This window comes from Triturus cristatus, chromosome 6 (assembly GCF_964204655.1).
Source record: "Triturus cristatus chromosome 6, aTriCri1.1, whole genome shotgun sequence".
NCBI classification, from domain to species: Eukaryota; Metazoa; Chordata; class Amphibia; order Caudata; family Salamandridae; genus Triturus; species Triturus cristatus.
Genome location: NC_140589.1, coordinates 1683733762 through 1683759827, shown reverse-complemented (window position 1 = coordinate 1683759827; position 26066 = coordinate 1683733762). Strand labels below are relative to the sequence as shown.

Here is a 26066-nt window from a genome sequence, read left to right as displayed (position 1 = left end):
TGTGATTGTTCTTCACTACAGTCCTTGCATCCACTGCACTTGGCATTTTTACCATATAAACAGTTTCCTAGATAGCTGCTCTTTAACGTGGACCCCCCTACCTTGTGCTCTCAGTAATGTAAAAGGGGATATTGCTGTACTTGTGTGAGGGGTAGTCCTTATTGCCCACAACATATTACCAATTGCTTCTTTCCAATTGCAATCCCTGGAATGCAAGCTGTAACTGGTCCTTGATGTTGCGTTCATCCTCTCCACCAGACAATTACTGTGGAGATGGTACAGGGAAGTTAAAATGTGCTCTATACCTGAATTTTCTAGAAAACCTTTAATTTCTCTGGATACCAGTTGGGCACCATTATCAGTCCCTAAATCCCCTGGGGAAACCCTCTCAAAACACTTCCTTGAAGAATCTAATGATCGCACCGGAATTTGTTGGCCACAAAATTCACTTTTAGTCTACCGGCACCACATATTTAGGTGTACTACCTGTAACCCAAAAGGTTCAGACACTTCAAATACCAATACTCCAAGGTCTACTTTTAGCTGTGATAGGGTTGAAAGGAGAAGGACACGCCACCTGCAATTTATCACTAATGACACACATGCAGCATTCTCAGACATAATTTTTGAGAGCTTTGTCTACTCATGGCCAACAAAAAACTTCCCTTACACTCTGCTTCATGGCATGAATCCCAAGTTGCCCTTCAAGGGCTAAGTCCAACACTCCTTTTGTATGGTCATCCCGGAACAACCAACTGTCCACTCCTGCACATGGTGCTCTCAGTAGACCATTCCTCCTCCACTCTTGTAAAGATTCAATATCTTTGGGGTGTTCTTGATAGGCCAACCATTCACCACAAAATGTCACTACTTGTAACTCCTTGTCATTCAACACAGCTTTGTAACTCCTTGTCATTCAACACAGCTTCCACCCACTCCTGCTCATACAACACCCCCTTCATGGTGTCATTAACTGAACTCCCTACACATATCTGAGGATCATCCATCCCTTCCAGTAATGCTTCACTCCCCTCCGGCAATCTAGAGACAACCCACTACATAATTCTTTGCCCCTGGCACATATTCCAGTTTGTAATGGAATTCATGCGATCTGTATTGCCGTTTGGAAATGTGTGGTAGCTCTACCCCCACTTTTTGTGGTGAAAAGATCCACCATGGGTTTGTGGTCCTTTCTTAAAACAAATTCCTTACCCCCACAAGAAGATCTTGAAATGTTGCACTCCCCACCACATGGCCGAAGCCTCTTTCTCTATAGTAGAATATGTGGAATCTGATCCCCTTAAGGTTCTTGATGTGAAACGGATGGTTTCCTCCCTCCCATTGTCCCTTTTTGCATAAGCACCACAGCAAGCCTTGCATCATCAGGATCAGAGGGGGATGATACACAAATCATTGTCAAAAGCTTTTAGAGGGTGGGCTGTTGCTATTTCCTTCTTGAATATTAAAAATTCCTTTCACATTCATCATCCCACAAATGCCACTTTTTTTTTTTTGGAGCCTATGCAAACGTGCTGTTTTATTACAAAAATTAACACCTTTGCAGTAATATTCTACTGTGCCAAGGAATGAACAAGCTGGTCTTTGTCTCAGTCTAGGAACACTTGGCATGGTATCTAAGATCTTCACTTATGGTTTAACTCCTTTTCCTGATGCATGATAGCCCAAGTAATCCACACCTTCTTGGGAAAACTTTAATTTGTCCTTCTTTAGAGTCCATCTACTAGATTTAATGATTTCTAACACACACCCTCACTTTGTTATGTTGCACCTCTGTTTCACCAGATATAATCCTGGTAAAACATGACCCCATATATATTTTTAAATAAACTTTTCATCAGCTGTTGGAATAAGACTGATGCTGATGCCAGGCCAAATGGCATACAGATATACCAATAGGCCCCTTAAGTCGTAACTGTGTTGGGTGTCTAGAATCCCTGCTGAACTCAATTTTGATAAGCTGAATATAAATCGATGGAAGTGAATAATGTAGCACCACCCAAAGTTCCAGCATTTCATTATTGTTGGGTAAAGGTTGGTGATCTTCCCAAAAGTTGGTTTAAATCTTAGATCCACAGTCTCGTAGACTTAGCAGCTTTACATGCTAGTACGATGGGAGCCAACCATTCTGACCCTTCAGTGGGTTCAATTATGCCTTATAAATGCAATCTTTCTAATTGGTCTCAATTCATCATGCAATCCTAATGGCACTTTCTGGTCCACCCCTCCTTGCATTGTCTTATAAAATTGTGATGTTGGAAATCATTAAGCTTTCCTAACTCCATTAAAAATCTCCGGGTAATCCTTGATCCACTCCTCTGCTTGTACATGACTGACTCAATGCAGTAACTTTTTTTTTACTTTAACTGGGGAGACAAGGCAATAATTGTGCACAGAACTTTCCACTCATTTTTGTTTAGACTATGCTATGTAAGAATGATTGGGTCCAAATCAATTCCTGTCCCCCCCCCCCCTTGCTCATCCCAATCAATTTGCACTATCCTTGACAATGTAAAGTGGTCCCACAGCATATTTTCGATCAAATTTCAAATTTGGGGGGGGGGGGGGAAGGGTTGTTCCTTTTGCATGACCCTCTATGGATATTTCCAGGACTCAAATCCTGACTTATTGAAGATGACATTAGTACAAAGTTCCTATCCTCCTCAGTCAAAATAGTCCTCAATACTTTTGACAACTTGCAAAGGAGTCCAATATGTGCAAAGTGCCCTTTCTTGACACATTTAAAACAGGCTTGATTTATAGCTGAACAGAATTTAACATTTTCTAAATGGGACCTGCTGCCACAGCGGAAACATCCAGTGCCATTCTTCTCAGTCTTTGACTTGGATGGTAAGAGTTCAGGATTACGGAAAATACCAGCACCAGCTCCTTTTATGGGTTGCTTAGAATTTTTTCATAGTCTGATGTTTCACTTCAGTGCATGTTACGCATTAATTTCTTTCATACACATTTTAGAATGCACCTAGCTAACTTTAGAACGGTCTCTAAATCTTGGTCCTCAGTTACGTTTTTCTTACTTTCTTGTTACTGGTTCTCTCAACCAATTGATCACTAATAATTTCATCTCTGAATTATCTGTAGCAGCAAGTGTTCGGAGTGTGGCAACAAAATCGTCAATTGACTCCCCAGGCATTTGGGAGCGTTGAAGGAACTTATGATCTAGTACTACGTTTTTTGTTGGTTTTTATCGCCTTGAATTAAATAGTTTATCCAATGTGTTGAGAATGGGCATATTTATCAATCTTGTTTGAAGAATCTCCTTCTCCTCTAACTGTGAAGACGCAAATTATCTCCAGGGGCAAGGTTTTCAGAATATTCCTGCCTTCTGAATCCAAATTGTATGTTGAAAGGCCTTTTTCTTTTTAGACTTAAATGTGTCCCCGTCAGTTGCCTCTAAATGGTCTTCAAAAGTTTCCTTCCACTGTTTCCTGTTCCATGCAGGAATTCCTGCTACATGCAAAATGGTGTTGGCGCTAATATTTTTTCCATCAGGTGGTCTACGTGGATGAGTTGCTGCCACAATGTTCTAATATTCCCCTAAGTATACCAGTACTTTCACTTTTTTTTGTTGCACTCTTCAGGTGTGCCTGTCAATGACTGCTGATGCAGGCTAGGTTTAACAGTGTACTGCAATTTTGACTATTTCCATTTCCGCAATTCACAGGTGTCCGTCACCGTTAATTGTTGTATTTATTCGCACAATTATAATACCAGTGTGCCTGTAGCCAAAGAACCACTCAGGCCTGTTCTAGCAACTCCCATTAAAATGTATTCAATTCCTTCCAATGCATATTTGGCCGCCATGTTGCACACGCGATGCGTGTTTCTACAGGCAATGGTGCACACTTTGGGAGGGTTCCCAATCTCACAATGTCCACTAGACATGCATGTTAGAATTCCTTCATCGCTTGAACGTGTTCAGTACTTTCTCATGTAGGGCATTGTGCGCAAAGTCTTTCTATGGCGGTTGTGCTAGAGAAGCTGATTGCTGAGTGACGTGCATGCGTTGAAGAATAAAGCGTTGATGCCCAATGCTTTCGAGCTATTCACTCGTCTGGCATACACCCACCTGTTTAGGCTCTGAAATCTTTGAGATTTCAGGCTCTGCAACCTGAATTCCCAATTGAGATGCACCACTAAGGAAATATTGGAGCTGACAACAGCTCGTCACCACTGAAAGGAAGCTTGACACTGATGCAAGCAGGTAACTTTATTCCTTGTCAACTCAACGTCCCGGCAGGAACTGTCAAAGATCCCACCCCAGCTTCCATGCAGGGAACACAGAACCATAGCACCCCCTACATTCGGTCCCTACATCCTTGGAATTATACACGTTTCATCAATAGATGCTTTAGCTCCAGAATTAATTTCTTTTAGGTGACTTAAATTCATACGAATATTTTGGTGGTCCATCATATACTTTAATCTCTCCTTTTGTAAGTGGTTGCTCCTAAAGAGAAGGTTAAAGCTAACTAGTGCAGTGGAAGATTTATGGTACAGCATTTGCTGGCACGTAGCGAGGTCTGCCATCCATGCTTCATCCTGTTACCCCCTTAAACTTGGTGGAATGGGGGCTTCTGCCAGTCATGTGGTAGGCTTTCTCGGAAGATTATTTGTGCCACAGAGAAAGGCTGAAGGAGTGCTGGCACTTGGGTCTGTTGCTTCAAATGCTTACTTCTCTCTTCAACTTAAACCTTGCTCCGTTTCTGGAGTGAGTCCGGCTACCTCCAAGAAATCCCTAATGTTCAAATAAATTGGTCAAGGTTTCTGCCGAGGTATACTGTCAAAGAACCACTGCACTGCTGCAGGTGCCCGCAGAGCATATGCAGCATGAAAATTAGCTGTGCAAGACACAAATGCAGTTTTGCACAATCTGGGCAATTAAGTAAAGCCCAATTTCTGAAATGGGTAGTGCCCCAGGTGAATGGGTGTATTTCAGTATTTTTATGTTCTAATTATTGGAGAGGAGAATCTCTCCAATAGGCTGCTACACAAAGAATAGTGGAGACTGTGGAGCTATATCTATTACTACTGCAGAAGTAGTAATTGCCTGTCTCTAGTCCAATAAGGACCCAGTCCTTAATTGGTGTCTACAGACTTGTACAAAGCAAATATTGAAGGTTCAGACTTTTTTTTTAAAACATTTTTAAAATCTTTTTATTGAAGAGAACCAAATTATATCACAAATATTAACCTAAATACAAATGCAGTCAAATTATATAGTAAGGATGAAATCCAATGTGGCAAAGAATCAATACGACACAATACATAAGTGGCACATCTGTACAAGAGCTGTAAATCCAGTTGTCATCGGGGGACCATTCTTGGTATCATTATTTGACCGCATGTAGCAATAAGGCTCCTGCCTCTTGGAAATCAGATTAAAAAGGGAATCTTCCCTGACGAGGCAAATTATTGCCCAATATCCTTGCTGTACTAGGCTGGTAAAAGTGTATTGTAAGTGCTCCAGAATTGGCTACAAGAATGGGTGGACAGTATTAATGTATTCATGGTGATCTACAAGAATGGGTGGACAGTATTAATTTATTCATGGTGATCTACATGTTAGTTCGAGGAAGGGTGGGCACGTTTGAGAGCTGCTGATCTGTATCCAGTACGGTACACTAAAGAATGCCTTGTTCATGGCTTTTATAGATTTGAATTGTGTATTTGACTGACTGCTTTTTGCTCTGTTCTTGGTGGTGGCATGCTAAATGGTTTGCTTGAATGCACACAACTTGCATGAAGCCACTAGGGTGAGCAAGGGAATGTCTGACCATTGAAGAAAGTTCCATAGTGCAGCAGGGGTTTGCCAAGGAGGAGTCTTGTAACTATTACTGTTTCAGTCTGTTACAGTGCCTAGCAAATTTGAATCGGGACACCCATTATCTGGGTGGCGATAGTATAACGTTTGATTGGCACGTGATGCTATGCTACTGATGTAGTTGCCTGGCGTACCCCCCTCCCCCCCCCAAAAAAAATATACAATCTTTTCAGACTTAATATGGTATGCTTCTGCGTTGTAGACTGGTCACAGCTAATCGGTTTTCCCTGGAATACTATTGAAAGTTGATATGACCTTCTACTCTAAATTGTTAGTTGTAACTTGCTGGGGCCACTGTAGATAGAGTTGCACTTTAAAAATTCCATAAATAGCCTGGCCCAGTGGCAGCCTACAAAAACACTCAGACCTAACCAGGCGTAGATCTGTATTATTTGGAGCAAAGTGTGACTGGGTTAAGATCCTAGGTCATGATGGGGAGGCTGCCTTTCAAATCACATATGGCGTGTATTAAGGTGCCAAGTGCTGGTCTTTTGTCAAGTTTCTTGACTCCAGATGTGTATATAGTGTTCTATTCTGCTCTAAAGAACTCATCAGCATGTGTTCTGTGTTGGATTACTTAGGGAAATATCTGCTTTACAAAATCAGCATTTCAGGTTGAGTAAAGTCTAAAATGGAATTTGTGGGGTTTGTCTAATTGCCTAGTTAATCTAAAATGCAGGTATTGTTTGCCTGGCCATTGGACAAGTTGTTGAAATGTGTTAAGCTTTTATCGCCAGTTAATCGTGAATACTGCCTCATTCACTCCAGTTACGCATTCTAGAATATGTCACATGGGCTGTGGTTCTGGGGCTTCTTAATACTTATTTATTTGACATGCGTATTTGAACCCAATTACCCCTGCCGGCTCAGTTGCTGCAGAGCCCCTTCCGACAAGGAGCTATGGGAACTAGCAAGGTAACTACATGTTAATGTGCTAAATATGGAGTCTTTTCTAAAGCTAGGATTTTCTTCCTGTTTTTCCTTTCTCCTTTACAGCCGTTACATGGAAGAAGACTTCATACTTCGTGTGTTTGCCCAGCTGACTTCAGCATTAAAAGAGTGCCATAGACGAACATTTGGAGGCCACACTGTTCTTCACCGTGATTTGAAACCAGCTAATATCTTCCTTGATGCTAAACAGAATGTGAAACTTGGGGATTTTGGATTGGCTAGGATCTTGCGCCATGACTACAGTTTTGCCAAATCATTTGTCGGGACTCCCTGTTACATGTCTCCTGTAAGTATGCGAGATACCCTTTTTTCTTTTTGTAATTTTGTAAATTTTCTGTCTCAAAACTATGAAACTGCGGTAAAATGCTGCTCCACTATGAAAAGGCTATTATTGGTGGTTAAAAAATAAGTTGGTTGTCTTAACCTAAATGCTTAAATGGCTTGATCTGCAGCTTCTGCACTAGTTTATATTCATCCCTTGTTTCACTAAACTAACACCATCCCCCCCCCCCCCCCCACCCCTCTTATGTGTATTCTGTTTAGGGATGTCCTGCATTCTAAGCCATAATTGGAAAGCTTTGTAGAACCAAATTCTGCTTATTAAACTCCTACCCATTACAGTACATATCCTCCAGTTCTAGGCATCGGGCTTTTAGAGCGCTACTATCTAATAGATAATTGTCTCTTGCTTGGGTTTTGCTTGTTTTGCAAGTTTTGGTTTCATACCTGACTGGTACTAACGGGCTGTTATTTTAGGAACGGGCAGTAGTACATTGTATTGTAGAAAGCGGATATTTTAGGCATCGACATCTGGCGATTGGCATTTTAACACTATAACCAACAACCAACCTGAAATAAAACTTCTAGGGAGCTTCACTCTGTAGCTGAATTATTTCTTTGCTGTTGGGCATGTCCTGGAAGCTGTTACAAGGACTATCTTTGCCTTGAAACTATGACTTAATTTCCAGGAAGTGGGGGAAATGGAGAGGGTGACCGGCACTTTGGCTTCCTTTGCCGCTGGGGGCTGAAAGTTCCATAATCACCTACACATCACACCTACGCATCGTCACCTGATAGTTATCAAAGCCTCATAAGGCATGAGCTAGTCCCGCACCGTGCAAAGCTTGTGCCTCTCCACAAGGAGAGGGCTGGGCTACCCCCTTAACATCTGGTTATTAGAGATACTGTTTGCATTTTTTAGATGGATGTCTATTGCGTGCCAGTTATATTTTGTTTAACTTTAGTTTGTTATAATTAGGAAAAGAGAAACCACAAAGCCTTCCAGGCAAGTCTGTCAAAAGCTCCATGCTCTCGACTGGAAGTGCAGCATGCGTGGCCTAACGTAATGCCACATTAGATCATTTATACATAAGGAAGACAAGGTGGATATGCTATATTGACTTTCACATCATCATAAGTTCTAAAGCATGGTTCATCACAAATCGTATTAGAGATATTGCGTATCGGGTGCTAATAGTGTTTGATACTTATCCACCTCAAGTATCTCTAACATTGAGATCACAATTGACTCTCAATTCAAAACCAAGAACACTGTAGCACACCGCAAGAAGTTATTGATTTGGTATAAAAGTTCATTTGATTCACGTTGAGTTGTTAATTGGCTTTTATTCCAAATTCATATAAAAACAGCCAGCCGACGCGCGTTTCGCCCAACGGGCTTCCTCAAGGCTGTAAAGATCATATAGAACAATCAACACTTTGTTCTTCACTAATACAAATCAGCAGATTAACATTAATTAATTCACATTTTTCTATACACATATATATATGGACCATATTGTTAAAGAGGTGGAGGGGACACCTGTGTCCATAATCGTTACCACAGACCACAACATCAATATGAAGTATACAAAGGACAAAAAGAAATCTCATTGGAAAGAGATTAAACCTTCACCAAAAAAGAGTGAAATAGACCAATCGTATAATCCCAAAGTAAACAAGCTATATAAATATTTATACATCACCAGTGATTTGTGAGTGAGAATAGATCTGAATTGTCCACTGCGAGTGTCACCCATTTTGTTAGTCCTGCCACACAAGTATGCCTTGAATATAAATTGTGATTGTGAGACAGTAAATCTCACCTCCAACGGGATAATTCTACATCTATTGTCTCTCCAAGTGTCCACTTCCTGCTTAATGTTATCGTAATAATTCTGCAAGAAGATCCAAAGATTTTTTTGGATGGGAATTACCAATATAACCCTCCATATGGGCAAATTGAATAACAGGCGCAAATCTAGAAAAGCCAAAAACAGTCAGTACCTTATCAGTGTTGGATACTTAATCCCATCTGATATCCAACTGTAAATATACATGTGAAATCGATCAGTTCTCGTCATAATTGGTATAAATGCGTCATTCTTGGGACCATATTACGTCCAAACTGTTGAGATAAACAAATAAACCACTATTCTCAAAACCATTATATGATCACCTCAAGTTTAATGATTATATGTCGGAGTATTTAAAAAAAACTACACTGCCCCTAAGCGCTAATATCAACAATCTTCCAACGTGAAGACTAACTATCATGACCGTTTCATCCAAGTTATTTCCCAATTATATGGCATCGAATCATAGTGCAAGTCATACTCTTGAATCGTTATAGAGTGCAACATATTGCATCTCCAAATTCCACTTGTTTTCCCTGAGAGAGACACATCTTGTGCTTCTGCCATAAGCACCCGACCTCGTCCTGGTCCCCATATGTAACATTCACATCTAATTCAACCGGATAACTGGGCAGTATTTCTCTTACCCGTTGTCAAGAATTGCGACCGCATCTCGTCCGAACTTGCAAAAGTTGGCGTTCCTGCGTCGCGCCATTGCGGGCTTTAAATACTCTCTCAAAGTGTATGAACACCGAAATAGGACTTCGTTAATTGGCTTGATCGAAATGTTCATGTTTAGCGGCCATATTGTCAGGCGCAGTAGTTTAGGTCCTGTTTGCATGCACAGTATATATTGGAAACGCGATCTTATACAAACATTAGTTATAATATAAAACGGACATGATTAAACGACTCGGGCTCAATTAATTTTGGAACGTAAAGAGTTCGTGGACATTTGTCGATGGAACTAAATTGAATTGCTTTGAAATAAGAATTCGTTGTATTATTGAATCATGCATTCATATTATGCAGCCATATTGTAGTGTATAACAGTTAAAGTCCTAATCACACTACAGATGCATGCGCTGGCAACACGGACTAAGAAGATCCTTAATTGCAATGACAACAGAACATGTTTCAATGACTGTTGCTCTATTTTTTGTCGAGCAGAAGAAAATCGTGGAAATACAAAATAAGATTATGTTCACTTATTTTATCAAGATGCTCAAGTCTCGTGGCCATATTCTGGTACACACAGATATATGCTCCAAGTGCCTCACACTAAGGGGAAACATTATGTGTCATGAACAAATGATAACCTATATAGAAAGAACCTGACCGAATGTTTTACAAAGAAAGTATTATCAATGATTCTGATCATATTTCCACTATAAATGTATGTATTGAGAAATTACAACTGAGACGATTGCTAATCTGAGTATGGGGAGAACCCTCTTGATGACTCCAACTCTATTTGTTGTAGGAACGGTATACAATGGGAGAATTGACTAGTCATGTTCTGTATATACATTCTGAGTGGCCTTATGTTATTTGTATAAAAAGACTCTATTAGCCATATCACTAAATGTCCATGTTCTGGATTGTGTTGAAAAGAACTCCTCGTATGACACAATACATGCACATGGTGTATATTTAAAGTAATGCTACAGCATGCAAAAAACAATGTTAGTATTTGTGAGTTATCCCGACAATAAATACATACGTTTGGATCACATGATATATTGAATCTCATAAGACAATCAAACATTTGCATCACAAATTCAAACATTTCCTTATCGATATTAATTCCCTGTTCTACCGCCCTCAGATTAATAATCCATTTACTTTCCATTTGACGTAATCTGTTGGTTCTGTTTCTCCCTCTTTTATTGGCAGGTACTAATTCCAATCCATGAAAGCCTAAGTTCATCATTTCTAACTGATTGTGCATCGTATTAAAATGTGTTGCCAGGGGATACGGAGTTATTGCGTATCGTCCTGATGTGTTCTTGTATTCTTTCCTTTAGTATTCTTCTAGTACTTCCTATATAGATCTTGCCACAGATACATTTAATACAGTAAATCACATATTTAGTGTTGCAATTTATGAATTCATTTACTGTACATGTTCTCCCTGTGTTGTATTTGAAAGTTGTGGTTTTGTTCATTGCAAAACAGCAGACACTATAGGAGCCACATTGGTAGAAACCTTTCGGTTTGATAGACAACTAGGTATTACTTATCGTTGCTGGAATGAAGCTAGGACATAGTGTTTGTCTTAAAGCCACATTAGATCATATCCATGCTCTAATTGAGGAGGTTGTCTTCATTGGTGGGCGATTAAAAACAAAGGACCTAATAAGGGGGCCGACTCGCAAGAACTGATCCAATTTTTTTTTTTAAAAACCATCTGAAGGTTTAGGCTAAAATTAATAAATCCTGCAATTTTACTTCTGTCACAATGTAGGATTCAAGCGAGAAATGATTCATTGACCAATGCACAGTCTACTGACTCTTGGGGGTGATGGATGCATCACTGTACCGTTGGATCCTCTGATAATTTGTACTTATTTTTCTGTTTTAGCTGATAACCAATCTGGCCCTGTTCTTAGTCCAAGCAAGCATTGTAGTGGCAAAGACTCGACTGGTATCGATCCTCTAGTGGCGGTCCCACCAGCATTCATGAAGGAGGGGCTAGTGGGTTTGTTAGATTTTACCCAACTAGTCATCCTTGTCAGAAGTCTCCAGAAAGTAAATCTAGATCTAAAATCACAAGTGGCGGCATAGAAGAACAATGTCGAGAGCTTAGTCGTCAAACCCCCTGCTAACTCCAAGGGAAGTGGGGGTATCAGCTAATTTTCTCAATAGAATTTAGACCTCATTAATTGAGCCCATCTGATGAACTGCTAACGTGGTCTCAGGACTGAGGCCACATGCCCGAAACAATTCACTGGCTGCACCAGGACAGGATAGTTGTAGTGTGCTCATACCTGAAGGCCCCTTCTAAGTGAGACCAAGAAGTTCTTCCGCATAGGCTAGGAGAGTCCCATCGTATTGGCATTGTAAATCCAATGGGCTTGTTAACAGCTACTCATCACAGCAGTCTACAAATCCTTCTAACAAGCAGGGCCCCATCTTAGGGGGTCGGAGCTAGGGAATTTTGATTCCAAGTAATGTTTACTTGGTTAATGTGCCTACGTTGGGCAAGGGGTCAATTGATCTTGAGGATTGACTTTCAAACAAATGCTTACACCTAAAAATCTATCCACAGTTGTTACTGTTATCCACTCATGTAATTGGTGCTAGCAGATTTAGCAATCCTTCAAATGGAACTGTTCATTACATTGAGTTTAAGCTCAGTGGCAGACATTTAGTTGAAGGAATTGTGGTCCTAGGTCTGTGGAAAAATCCTCCTATAAACACCCATATTCCGTTTAATATAAAACCACCATGTCTAAATCCCCTTGCCCTGCATTTCCATTACACTCCCCACTCTGATAGGGACCAAATGGAGACCTAGGGCTAACTGACATATTCCTATCCCCTCCACTTTTACAGCTAGCAGGGATGGTGTAGGACAGATTGGAGTGAGTATATGCCAGATAGCATGGTAGGAGGTTTGTGGTACAGTTGGACCAGAAGTAGTATTGCATCCTAGTGATTCACACCAGGAATTAGACTACAGTAGTATGCTTATATCATGGAATGTTGCAGGCCTAAAAAGTAAACTGGGTGACTCAGATTGGGGTAGTTATATGGATCCTTTTGATATTTGCCTTTTACAAGATACGTGGCATCTGGAACCTGCCTAGGGCTGGTTACATGCATTTTCTTCACACTTGCCAGACAAACGGAGGGCTGCCCTTCGGGGGCTGAAGGGCTGTTTACTATATGGGTTAAATCCTCATTGTGTGTGTGTGTGTGTGTGTGTGTGTGTATATGTGTGTATATATATATATATATATATATATATATATATATATATATATATATCCTACCTACCTACTGTTTGGGTTCCCCAGATATCATTGGTATTGCACTTTGTAATAAGGAGCAGTGACACTTTCACTTTTGTTTAATCTAAAATTGATTATTGTAACGGCCTCTATATCAACCTTCATGCTCATTATGTATCAGTTGCAGGTCCTTCAGAATTCGTACCTAGGCATCTTTCGGTTTCCCCTGCTTTGAAGGATCTCCGTTAGTTGAGAGTTAAAAACAGGATCAAATTTAAAGCCCTTTGCCTGACCTATAAGCTCTCCATAATTCAGGACCCTTGTTTCTCAAAAGGGCCCTATCATGGTATATACACATTTAAGATGAGCAGGTTCTTTCAGATTCAAAAAATCTAAATGGGGTGGCAACAGCTTCGTGGTTAGAGCCACAATAGCCTGGAATCTCCTCCCACTGTCTCAGATCAGCTCCCTTCCTGTCTCAATTTAGGAGACAAAGCAAAAACCAAAGGAAATGATGGACGGAGTGTTGAACATTGCAAGCACTCACCCCCAGTCAACTGATCGGGGTTTAATCCATCACCATTCTTTACCCCACTCTGCCACCCCAGTTCAAACATGGCCATATGCAAATTAGTTTGACCCTGTGCCTCATGGAAACAGTCCAGCCCGAACTGCCAAGCCATGTCTTCCCTGGACCGGAAACAAGCTTCGTAGGACCGGTTTCTGGCATTTCAGCCGTTTTCAGCCAGGCTTGCTTGAATCCAGTGGCAGTGAGAAAGGGACTCACGTCTGAACTGGGGTGGCAGAGTAGGCTAAAGAACGGTGATGGATTAAACCCAGATCAGTTGACTGGGGGTGAGTGTTTGCAATGTTCAACACTCCGTCCATTTCCTTTGGTTTCTGCTTAATTTAGGAGACTGCTGAAAACCTGGCTTTTTAATCCATGATTTCACCTCCAGCCCTCTTTCTGCTTCAGCGCCGACACCCTTGGGTTGTCGCTGCGCTTGTTAAATAATTTTAACATAACAAACTTACTTGTATAACATTTATAACTGGGGACAAGTGGAGCAAGAGAAACTGCCACTCTGAAAGATTTCATGGGGTGATTGACATTCATGATGCCCGAATCATCGCAGGTGATTGTAACACTACTTATGAACCCCCCCTTAGACCCTAATGGTGATTCTCCTTTGGTGGTTGAAGACTGTGCCCCCGGTGAACCTGTGCATTGAAGCCCCTTGCCAATTAATGGCTGTCATTATCCTATGGCCTTCATACCTATAATGGCCAGACTAAATCTTAACTTCAAGCCTGCACACTTTTAACAGGCAAGGCTTTCTATAGCAGAATTTATGTTCTAGTCTCTTCCTTTGTGGAGCTTTGTTAAAGATTTGATTATCGACTGACAGGACAGTGATCATAATGCTTTTCATTGTACTATGGGAGTTTTTATAGTGTGACAAGAGGCCCCTTTCTGATCACTTATATCAAACCAGCCAATAATAAGCATGCTCTGAAATGGGCTAGTGAATCTACGAATTCTGAGATTTTTACTTTTATTAAAGGTGAACTAAACATTGCTTCGAAGGAGATACTTTATATCCAGCCTAGAATTCTTGCAGTCTCCAACTCCCCATGCTTTTTACTGCAGTCTGCAATGGCTTAACTCTGGCTATTAGGAAGTCCTATCCTCTTAAGCAAAATCCATCCTGGTTGAATAGTGTTGGGCAGCCAAAACTGATTTATCAGCTGCTCTCAAATCTGTAAAAGGATTTGAAAAGGCAAAGGGCACAATACCAAAAAATCCAGAACAGGCTCGTCCGTCCCAAATTTGGGGCCATATTTTTGAAGCATCTAAGATTAAGGATGGTAAAAAAAATAATTTTGGGAACTTGTCGCTAATTGTGGCAGTGTGTAGAAATTATCCCCTAAATAACTTTATCCAGCCCTGGGTATGGTGGCAGCACTTTACGGATCTATATGCTGAAGTGAGAGGTTTCTCCAGCCTTAAATGAAAGTATAGTGACCGGGAACTTGTTGCCCACATAATAAGAATAATCCACATTTGTAAAGCGCGAACAATCACCCGTAAAGGGTCTCTAGGCGCTGGGGGCTGTCGGGAAGATTAGGCAAGCTATTGCCCAGAGTCACATGGTGCTGGGCTAATCTGCCGCCGGGAATCTAACTGTGATCCCCAGATTCCGGAGTCAGTTGCCCTGGCGCCACATGTTTTGTATATTGAGCCTGCTGTTACTAAATGCCATGAATAGTATCTTGCCAGGTAAGGCAGGTGGTCCCGATGGGATTCTGAGTGACCTTTTTAAAGATGACTTGGATCATTGGACCCTATAATTTAATAAGCTAGCAAATGCAGTAGTTGACTAGTGTGCAGATCCCCACTTTCTGGATAGAAGCTGAAATTGTACCAATAAAGGCTCCAAAGATTTACCACAAAATTATAGACCAATAAGTCTTATTGATGCAATGGTGCAGACGTCCATTTGGATCTCCAGGCGGAGCTCATTAACGGTGTTGGGTAGTCAGCTTTATGACAATAGTCTGAAACTGGTCCTCCAATAGGCCCATATTTATTTAATATTTGTAGATCTGAAAACTGTTTTGATTTAGTTCAGTGGTGCAAACTACTGAGAATTCTAAGGCAGATGGGGATATCTTAATTCAATTGCATATGCACAAGTAAGATGGGGTCAGCAAGGAGAACTCAGCCCGCATCAGAGTAAATGGGGGTGGGGGGGGGTGTTGGGGGTGCATACTCGCTCCTACGCAGTACTCGTTATATTTAAATGCTGTGAAGGAGATGGTTCAGTGTATGAACGATGCACCAATGATTGCAGGAAGTAAAACCCTAATATTACTCTTTGCAGACGATATTCTGCTAGTTTCTAAAACCCTGAGCGGTCTCTAGACTTCGATGGACAAATTTGCAGCTTTTTGCCTAGACCAGGGCTTGGAAATCTGGAGAAGACTACATTTGTGTAAAATAACCTCCATAAAGTTTAGAGATTCCATCAAAATTAATGAGCATTGCCTAGAGAGGGTCTCTGCTTTTTTATTTGAGGCGAAAGATTGACCGCTAACATGTCTTGATCTGCCCAAATTAGAAAGGGGCTTCTCAACCTAGCTCACCATGCGTTTGGGGTGTCTAAGTTATAAAATACATCTTTAACAAGACAGATCTCTGACTAGATCTACTTGTCAAAGGCAGTAGCTAGGGATCCCTACGGAGCCAAATTACTGAGCCATGTTACCACATTACTTGCTACGGCTGAAAAATATCTTTTTAAGATAGCTGGTGAGGCTTCCTCAGAGCACCCCATGCTGCCATTAAGCTGTGACATGGAGATCTATTCAATCCAGGATAAGGCCAAATTGTGCCCTATATTATACTGGTGGAGACTAAAGACCACTTCTGCCCTGGCAAATGATTTCTGTACTTTGAGGGAAATTGTTGAGTTGGACAAGTGCAGGAATGGCAAATGGGTGACTAGTGTAAAGGCATCTCGCTCTTCTATGGGTCTTGATCTTTGGAGAAAGGAGTCCCAAACTGCTGAGCCAACTAAATTTAATTTAAAGGTGGTCTTTTGTGAGTACATAGGACCCTATTTGGATTTGACTATGGCAGAGTTCATGGATATAAAACTCCATATTGGATAGATATATATGATTTGTTTTTTAAATAGATCACTGTTTCATGGCACCCTCCCTGTTGAGACCTTTACAGTGAAGTGTAGGTCTAACACCAATTATTCAATTACGTGACCAGTCTGCCATTAAGCAGACTAAGCCTTGATGGTTTTTTTTTTTTTTTCTTCTGTCCAGGGTATGAGCAACCTAGGCAGTGGTGGCTAATCCTTGTATGTGGGAATCTGGGGTTTAGGCAATCTGAGGCGCTCCAGTTGATGCGTGCAGATGTTTCTCAAATGCACCTTTGTGTTGCCAAATTTTTTAATCCTAGCTGGTTTTGATCAAAAGTGCTGTCTTGTTTTTAAGGTCTCGAATCTCTTGATTTATTGTTGGTTTAACCTCCTAGTGTATCCGCGTTTTGGCCTTGATTGGCATACATGTAAATCTTTGTATATGGGTCAGCTTTTTAATTGTACTGATTATTTGCAGTTGTGTTCTATGTATATTTTAATGTGTTGGTCTGCGTTTGCACTTTTGGAATCTTCACTTATGTGGTTACCTGGAAATGATTTCTACATATTGAATTGTATATATTGATTTAAACTGTTCTTGAATCTTTTATTGTTTTACCAAAATAAAGCTTAATCAGTGATTATAGGAACATTGAAGAGGAATACAGCTTCTGGCTTTCAAAAGTACGGCAATACAAATACATGTGATGGACTGCCCCATATGGATAGTCTCTCCACAAATATATAAATGGTTTTACCAACTCTGAAGTAATGTATCTTTTATATTCAACACTGGGTATTGGACTGAACTGGAGATACAGCGTTTCTGGTCGCACATTTAGTTTAAGAGGGACGAGACCACGTGTTGCCCTTTTGCTTGTATGCTCTCCACACAAGGGCACTGTATAATGTGTGACGTGTGTAACTTTCTCTCATTGTTTGCAGGTGATTCACTGGGAGTAAGTTACGAAACCTTTTTTGACTTGAGCATTCACTCAGTTTTTGTAACTTCCAGTGAATTACCTGCAAACAATGAGTTACACACGTCAACACATTATACAGTGCCCTTGTGTAGTGAGTGTAGTAAAAAAAAATACAAGAAAAAATGCAATACGTGATCTTGTCCCTCTTAAACTAATGGTGCAACCTGATTAAAGAAACGCTGTAACTCCAGTTCAGTCCAATACCCAGTGTTGAATAAAGATAAATTTTCAGTCTGCGTCAAAGTTGGTAATATCTTTTATAAATTTGTGGAGAGACTCTATCCACTCTTCAAACACTATCAATAAATTTAATGATAAAGAAGCTATGCATCTTAATTGTTGATGGAAGCTTGTTGGATTCAGACGGCGAATGCTGAGAGAAACTTTGTCTGGAGTGAGTGTTGATGGTGGCCAGAGCTGAGGAACTTGCATAATGCCAAGCTGCTGACATGGAGGGTCCTAGAGTCCGTCAGGAGCATAAAGAGCCAAAGCAAAAGACTGAAGGATTCAACGTGATGTCTAAACAGAAAAAATGTGTTTTAGATGTGGCTTTTCATTTCCACACTAAGGTATGTCCTGTCATTGGACAGGTATGTCAAGGATGTGGAAAGGAACCATTTTATGACTGTAAAGCGAAGGAAAGTGTCATGCTGCAGAGACCAAATGACTGCTAGCACATTCCAGAAGCAATGTTTGCACACCCACAAGGCCTAGCAGCGACATCAATTGAGGCAAATTGACACTGAACTAGTCTATCGCCATCTAAATCCTTGTCAAACTGTTTTTCCGCGCCATAGCAAGTAATAGTTGCGGAGATGGTTGTGCCATGTTGGTATTCGCCTCCGAGAAACGTGCATATGTTGGACTGGATGCATGTGAGAAAGTCGGTCAAAGAAAAGTCATAGTGTTGAAAGATTAAATGGTTTCTCGATGCCTTCCATCAGTAAACAGAACGCCTGAAGAGAAATAAATGATTTCTATTGCCACAACTTAATTCATTGAAAATCAAAGTGTATACACAGGTTGCATCAACAACCATAAGTCGAGTTTAGTTTGTAGTGACAAACACAGGAAGCAAAGGTGCAAGCACTCTGTGCTTCAAGGTACTGCTTCTGTAAAGTTGCACATAGGGGGCTGACTTCTGTTAATTTCAACATGACAGCTCATCAGAATTGTAACTCAATTCCCTACGTTGATTCATGGTTATGACGGCTTAAGACTATAAAAGTTTCATATTAATGAAGATGTCTGTCCTGTTGTACAGAGACTAATTGCTTCCCATTTACAAGAAGTTGAGAACTTGAATCGTTACTTAAGCATGACGTTATTGAGCGTTCGACTGGTCTAACGCCATTGATTTCTCCCATAGTGTTAGTGTGCAAAAAGGACCGTGAAGGAGCTTGTACGCCTGTGTTGACATGCGCCAAGCAAAGAAATTGAATGAGAATGACATCCAGAGCCACACATTGCTGAGAGCACTTGTATGGCATAAAGAGTGCTAACGGAGTTTCAGTACCTGGGGGATTGGTCACCCATGACCACAAGTACCTGTGCAGAAATGTCCTCCCACAACTAATCCGGCTCCAGGGTGGTGTCCTTAATGGGCAGAGCGGGCCCGCACAAGATGTCCCTTCTGCACCTCCTTTACATGCTTCAAAACGAGCCGTTCAAAGTCCCGCCGGGTTCTGTTTGAAGATCGAGCATGAAGTCAGATTGTTGCTGTGGAATGGCTTATCGTGCTGACTGAGTTGCAGAGAGGAGTATTTGACTGTGGACTTGCGGTCCCCGACCGCCTGAAATTCTACTGGGTGACAGTTTCTAGAGATAGATGACTGGGTTTTCTTGGACCGTCAATCGGCCTACCATGTACATAGGGAGGCCATGGGTAAGGAACATAAGAATTTTGTATCGTAGAAAGAAATGACAGGACTTGCCAACACACACCTGGACAGTGTTAAAGGTATGGAAGGGTAGACTCACCAACTTGATACCACTATGGGACAGCGACTTACTACATGAGGCGGGGAGTCTAGAGGGATTGTCGATGGGAACAAAGACATTGTATACCTGGGGGTCATCTGGAGAAACCAGGCATCGTTGCAATTTGAGGTCCTTTGTCAAATTCGAACTGGCGGAATCGGAATGGTATGGGTACCTGCAACTGGGCCACCCTCTTCTGAAACCCATCTTGGAGGACCAGCAACTACCAGAGGAATCCACTCTGGAAGACTGTTTACTCACGGAGCCCATACCCGACAAAGGAATCTCTCCAATATATAGGAAGCTAGTCAACAACACCCCTGATCTGCTGGGGGCATTGAGAGACTACTGGACAGCAGACCTTGGCAACATAGACTATTAGGAGTGCTTAGAAGCCAGGCTGAGCCCATAGGAAAACTATCCGTACCCAGTTTCAGCTCATGCAGTTCAGAATTCTGCATAAGTCCTACTACTAGAGGACACTGATGCACCGGATAGGCGAAGCTGACACTGTGGTGCAGCCAAGAGGGCACGTTCTTCCATATCCTGTGGGAATTTCCAGTGATGCAGTAAAATGGCAAGGGGCCACTAAGGTAATAGCCAAGGCTTTGTCCTTGCAAGTTCCCATGAATGCTAAATGGCTTCTCTTAACAATTGTAGGGGAGGAAACCTGGCCCAGGCACCAGAAGATTTGGCCGCTGGGGTGGCAAAGTGCAATATAGCATGGGTGTGGGGGCAAGGCGACACCCATCTACTGAGGATTGGGAGTCTCACCTCAATTAGTGCCAGAGGGCGCGACAGGTTGTCTTATCTGAGCAGGGTGTATCCCAAGAAGTGGGAGAAACAGTGTAATGGGCAGGGGGTGTTGCTGGCATACCTTTTATGGGGTTCTGACAGGGGGCAGGAGGAAAGGGTAGATGGCACCTATTGAGCTACTAGGGGTGAACGTTCCATGATCTCCAGTAGGCCGTAAAAGCCATCCTTGTTGTATATTCAGCCTCTGTCCTTGACAATGTAGATCTTTATTGCTGTAAATGTGTTGTGATAGTCTACTTTCGTTTCCAATACCTGCTGTTTGATGAGCAATGTTCAAATAAACATTAAAAGATAGATAGATATAGAGATGTATCAAATGGCGCAAAGGATCTCTTGCCTGGATTTAAATAAGTCATTGGTTGGAACTCCAAGTTTGCAGGTACATTTCAACCTTTTCTACACATGTTCTGTTTAATACACAAGGCTCAGGTTTGGTGTCATCGGCTGCAGAACTCCCAAGGCATCCTACGAATTGCCATACAGGCTGTTGTGAATGCATTAAATTATAGTGATGACCTACTGATTTTCGGAGCTACACGGGAGCATGTTAAAGCTGTCACGTGTTTTACTTACTGAGGCAGGTTTGGGTATGAATGACAAGTGAGATCCACAAGACCAAGTTTTGGGCCATATTTTATCGAATGGGGGGAGGGGGGATGACACCTGATCCTGCAGTAGTACAAGCACTGTCCAATACTGATTTTTTTTTTTTCCCCTCCCTTCTCTCCCCACACGCGCACACACACTTTCATGTCCAGTTACTGTTTAAGTTGCATACAAGACTTTGATACCATAAGTGCTCAATTACAAGAGTTGACATAGAAAATCTTTGTTTAGTGGTAACAATGTGAATAAAATCAAACCAGCCATTTTAACTGCGGCTGAAATGACCTACTTCAATCCAGAGCTTCATTTAGGGGTTACTGACACTAGCCCAGTCTGGTTAGGTGCTATCCTTGCACAGCGGACACCCAAATTCTCCAAGGCATATTTTGGCATATGTCAGTAGAAATTTGTCTTTGACAGAACATGCTTACTCGCAACCTAAGAGAGTTTAGCTGTGGTATGACCTTGTGACCATTTTCATATGTTCCTGTACAGAAAGCCTTTTAGGCTGGTAACTGATCATGAAGCTCTGACTATACTTGGAAATACAAAAGCCAAGATCTCTCCTTGCATTGAACGGTGGAGACTACGATAACGAGTGTACAATTTTGCCATTGTACACCATTGAAAGGATAAAAACCCTGCTGACTACTTTTCCATAGTGCATATTACAAAGTCCGGATACTCCAACCAAGATGGCTGAATCCTACATTAATTTAATTGTAAAATCAAATGAGCCAGCTGCTATATGGTTGGCCCAGATCACTGCCACGAGCCATGATAGTCACATGCTGAAGTTGAAACACACAATTACACGTCATGCAAACTACATGCTCAACCTCCGCAGTGATGGTGAATATCAAAAACACAAATGTGAAAGATGAACTGTAAGGAGTTATACTTCAACGGTTGAATCTGGACTCCGAGTCTGTGGCAGAAAGTAATTGAAGTAACTCACGCAATACATCATGGTATTGTTGCCACCAAAAGAGCTGTGTGGTTTCCACATTTAGATGAGGTTTGAAAAGGAACTCTAGGCCTTTCTACAAATACTACTCAACATGTCAGAACTCCTGAGCATGCATGGGAGGGAATATTCATTTATTTTTCTTTGTTCCACTCGATAATTATCTCCTCTAATGGTAATTATGGACGAGTACTCACATTTTCCATTAATAGAAGCGCTCATCACCACTCCAGTGGGAGTCATTGAGAAATTAGGACTTTTTTGCGACATACTATGTTCCAGCTGTTTTGAAGTCTGATAATGGCCTGCCTTTTAAAAGTAGAATTCGAGTATTTCCTGGAGCATCTGAACGTAGCATCAGAAGAGTGCACCTTTGTGGCCGCAGGCCAATGGAGTCGTTGAGCGTTTTACGAATACACTAAAAGCAGTACAGCGTGCACCTCTTGAGAGGCTGTTTAAAAACTGTATTGAATTCCACTCTACGAGCTTATTATTCAACACCTCACTAGACCACAGGCGAAAGTCCTGTGACCTTGATGTTCAGGAGAGCAATGACAGCCATGTTACCTCAATGTACCAACAAAAGCAGGAAATAATTTGTACAAAAGACTTGGTTAACAAGCAGAAAATGATCGCCTTTGCAGTGAAAGGCGACATGCAGAGAACGTAGTTTAAGAGATCTAGTGATCGTCCGACTAATGTGAAGACCGAAATCTAATGCTCTCTATCATTCTGAACTTCATGTAGTACACAAGGAACTCATGGTGACTGTCCAATGACCCGGAAAGTCTGTTACCAGAGACTTCTAGCTTTCAGCATTTGATTAATCTGTCTTTTGATCAAGACTATGAAGTAAATACTGAACCTGAGAACTCGGTGACTGCTGTTTTTTCTACACTATCACAAATCTGACACTGAAGATGACTGCTCCCAGTAACCAGGTCAGTAAGTGCAAAGAAGGTTGGTTAAAAAGGTGTGTGTGTATATAATGTGTGTGTTAAAAAAATCTATAAAATTAACATCGGGGGAGATGTAGTGACTTGCAAGTTTTGTTTTGGAACCTTATTGGCCTTAAATGGACTCCCAGCTGTGATGTAGGTGTCGTAGCGGATCACAGTGAAAGCTTGTTTTAAAATATTGAGACCAATAAATGGGTGTAATATTAAGCTCTGTGTGTGGTGTAGCCATAGGCGGGTAGACAGGCTGGGGAGGACTCTACCCTTTGCAGTAATACTTCTTTTTAATTTCACTGCGATCAACCCACACATTCTTTACTTTTCAACCATGTGCGAATTTCCGTCCTAGTCATCTTCCTTTTTAGAGATGTTTGAAAAGGCAGTACTCCGGGCACTGAGTGGCATCATTATATATTTATTTATCGACCAGTTAATTTCATTACCTCATTCCTCCATGGTAATCCGTTAGCTAAGGTTAACTGAATATTCTCCATTATTTGGCACTTTTCTGTCAGCAGACAAAGGCATCCATTCTTCGTCTTCTAAAAAAAAAAGTCTAACCGCAATCCTGACTTTCCTTCTAGCTACCGACTATTTCCAGACTTCCTTTCACGGCTAAGGTCACTGGAAAAAAATTATGACTTCCCAACTTACCCAGTTCATTAAGGAACACAATTTGTTAGACCCAACGCTATTTGGCTTTAGATCATGGCACCGAGACCACGCTGATTAAAGCCACAGACTAAATTAAACTATCCTTGATTAAGGAGGAAACGCAGCTTTGAACCTGTTGGACCTGTCCCTGGCCTTCAATACTGTGGATCATCTGACACTATGCCATCGCCTAGAGACCATGGGGGATAAAAGGCAGTCTTAGATCTACTCAGATCGTTATTAAATAATAGGGAAAACGCTGATTCTAGACTTTCAGCTCAATCTTTCTCACTACCCTGCGGGGTTCTGCAGGGTCCTCGCTCAGTCCTGCTCTATTCAACTTATCCGTGGCTGAGCTTGTCTCACTGATTCAATCTTTTGGTCTTTCTCTTACTTCCTATGTAGATGACACACACATTGTGGTCTCAGCAGCAAACCAGGCCAATAATACGAGCATTCAGCTTCACAACTGTATGAAAGAAATCTGCACCTGGATGGATAGGCGCAGTCTTAAACTAAATTCAGATAAGACTGAGGTAATTTTCTTTGGAAACAACCCTCGCTTTTGTACTCCCGACTGCTGCCCATCGGAGTAGGGCTCACTTCCTATTCCATCTCCCAAGGTTAAAAGCTTGGGAGTGATTCTGGACAGCAAACTTAACCCCAGTAAACAAAACTCCATCATATCCGCTTCTGTTAATACATTAATAACTATTAACGAGCCTCCCTTACATTCCAGTTAGCTCCAAGTCATTTCCTCTCATTTTATCTAAAATGGATTACTGTAGCAGCCTATATATCAATCTGCAGAAACGATCCCTCACACTGCAGGTCCTGCAGAACTCCGCCACCAGAGTACTTCTCTCTTACGAAACATCAGTCTGTATCCCTGGCCATCAAAGAACTACACCTGCTCTGTCAGTAATCGTATCAAATTTAAAAACCCTTTGTCTCGCCTCTAAGGCCCTGCATGGCATGGGTCGAGAATTTTAAAGTGCCATTTAATGGAATATTCCCAATAGGAATCTCAGATCTCTGGACCCCTACTCAGTTACACCATCTAGATTTAAGAACCTATGGAGCGGCAGCACCTTCATCGCAGGAGTCACTAGACTTTGGAGTATTCTGCCCCTCCATATCAGATCCCCCATCTCTGCTGGCCTTTAGAAAACTTCTTAACTTGGCCATTCAACAGGTCAACTGTTTCTTTCCACCACACTCCCGTACTATGCTTAGCTATCAGCGGCAAGACACCATCTGGTATACGTTGCGCTATATAAATGTATTTAACATTAATAGATTTAATTTAATTTTGAGGTCCAAAAAAGGCCATTCTTTGATGCGCTGCTCCGATTTTAGTTATAAATTCAGTCATGCTCCTAGGAGTAAACTGCACCCCCATTATCAGACACCAATGTCTTGGTAACACCTTCATCCATGAATAACTCTTCTACAAATCTAATTCCCGAGGAAGGTTTTCTCAATCTGGGTTTTGTCACTATTGGCACCCACAACAATCCCTTGCCAGCATCATCCGCTTTGGGCCACCAGAAAGACTGTCTTGCTCTCCTTTTTTGTTATGTTACAACCTCTGTCCTTCATGTGCTATCTGGATTATCCTTTTCCAAAGTCTCCTAGAAGGGATTATTTGACTGCTCATCAACTTCCCTTCACATGAAACTCAATTCATCCTTTACATTGTAGTATGCACTCATTTTCTTACTCTGACCTCTTTATCCTTCCCCTGGCCTTGTCTTACACATTCTTCCAACCCTCTCAGTAAAGAGTCCTCCATGGCAACCATCAATTTGTTTTTCTTCAGAACCACTTCACAACCGTTCAGCACCTCTTCCACACCCACTTCTGTTGTGTTCCATCTATAGGTAACCTTGATAGACCATTAGCAATCACATTCTTTAGGCCTTTCATATACTTTACCTCAAAATGACATTCTAACACTGACCGCATCCACCTGGACATTTCCTTCTAATCCCTTTCTTCCTTTGAACAAGTGTATTAATGGTTTCTGGTCTATTCTAATCTTTAAGGGTAATCTCCATACACAATACTTAAAATGTTTAATGCCCTGTCAACATGCTAGGACTTCTCTCTCATTGACAGAACGAGGCCTCAGTTTTCTGAAGACTCCTCGCTGCATACCTACCATATGTTTCTGTCTATTTTACTTCTGTCAAAACTACTCCAATCGCGATGTTGCTCAGAACCATTATGTAGGTTTTAGCAGTCGCATAGAAATGTCTTCAGGTCGGAGCCTGCAAAAATCCCTCTTACTCTTGCTTACATTCTCCATCCCTCCCAAAAATAGCTTTCTTTTTAATTAATAGTCTCAGGGATTCCACAAGTTCAGTAAAGTTAGCCTCAAATCTGCATTCTGCGAGCCCCAAAAATTATTAGAACTGATCCTTGCTCTCAGGTCTAGGTGCCTCTTACCACCAAAATACTTTTCTTACAATTGATACTATCCTTGTATATCTCTGGCCCCAATTAGGTAACCAAAAGACACACGATTGATGGACGGAATG

General features: G+C 41.4%; 1 protein-coding gene across 1 annotated transcript in view; it reads left to right on the top strand.

The window, feature by feature from the left end:
• LOC146821824 (serine/threonine-protein kinase Nek2-like) overlaps positions 1–26066 on the top strand; it is a 95361-nt gene that overhangs the window by 24789 nt on the left and 44506 nt on the right. Inside the window, exon 3 of the mRNA XM_085609384.1 lies at positions 6860–7100. Within this exon, the coding sequence (XP_085465510.1) occupies positions 6860–7100 (241 nt within the window). The remainder of the gene's footprint in view (positions 1–6859; positions 7101–26066) is intronic.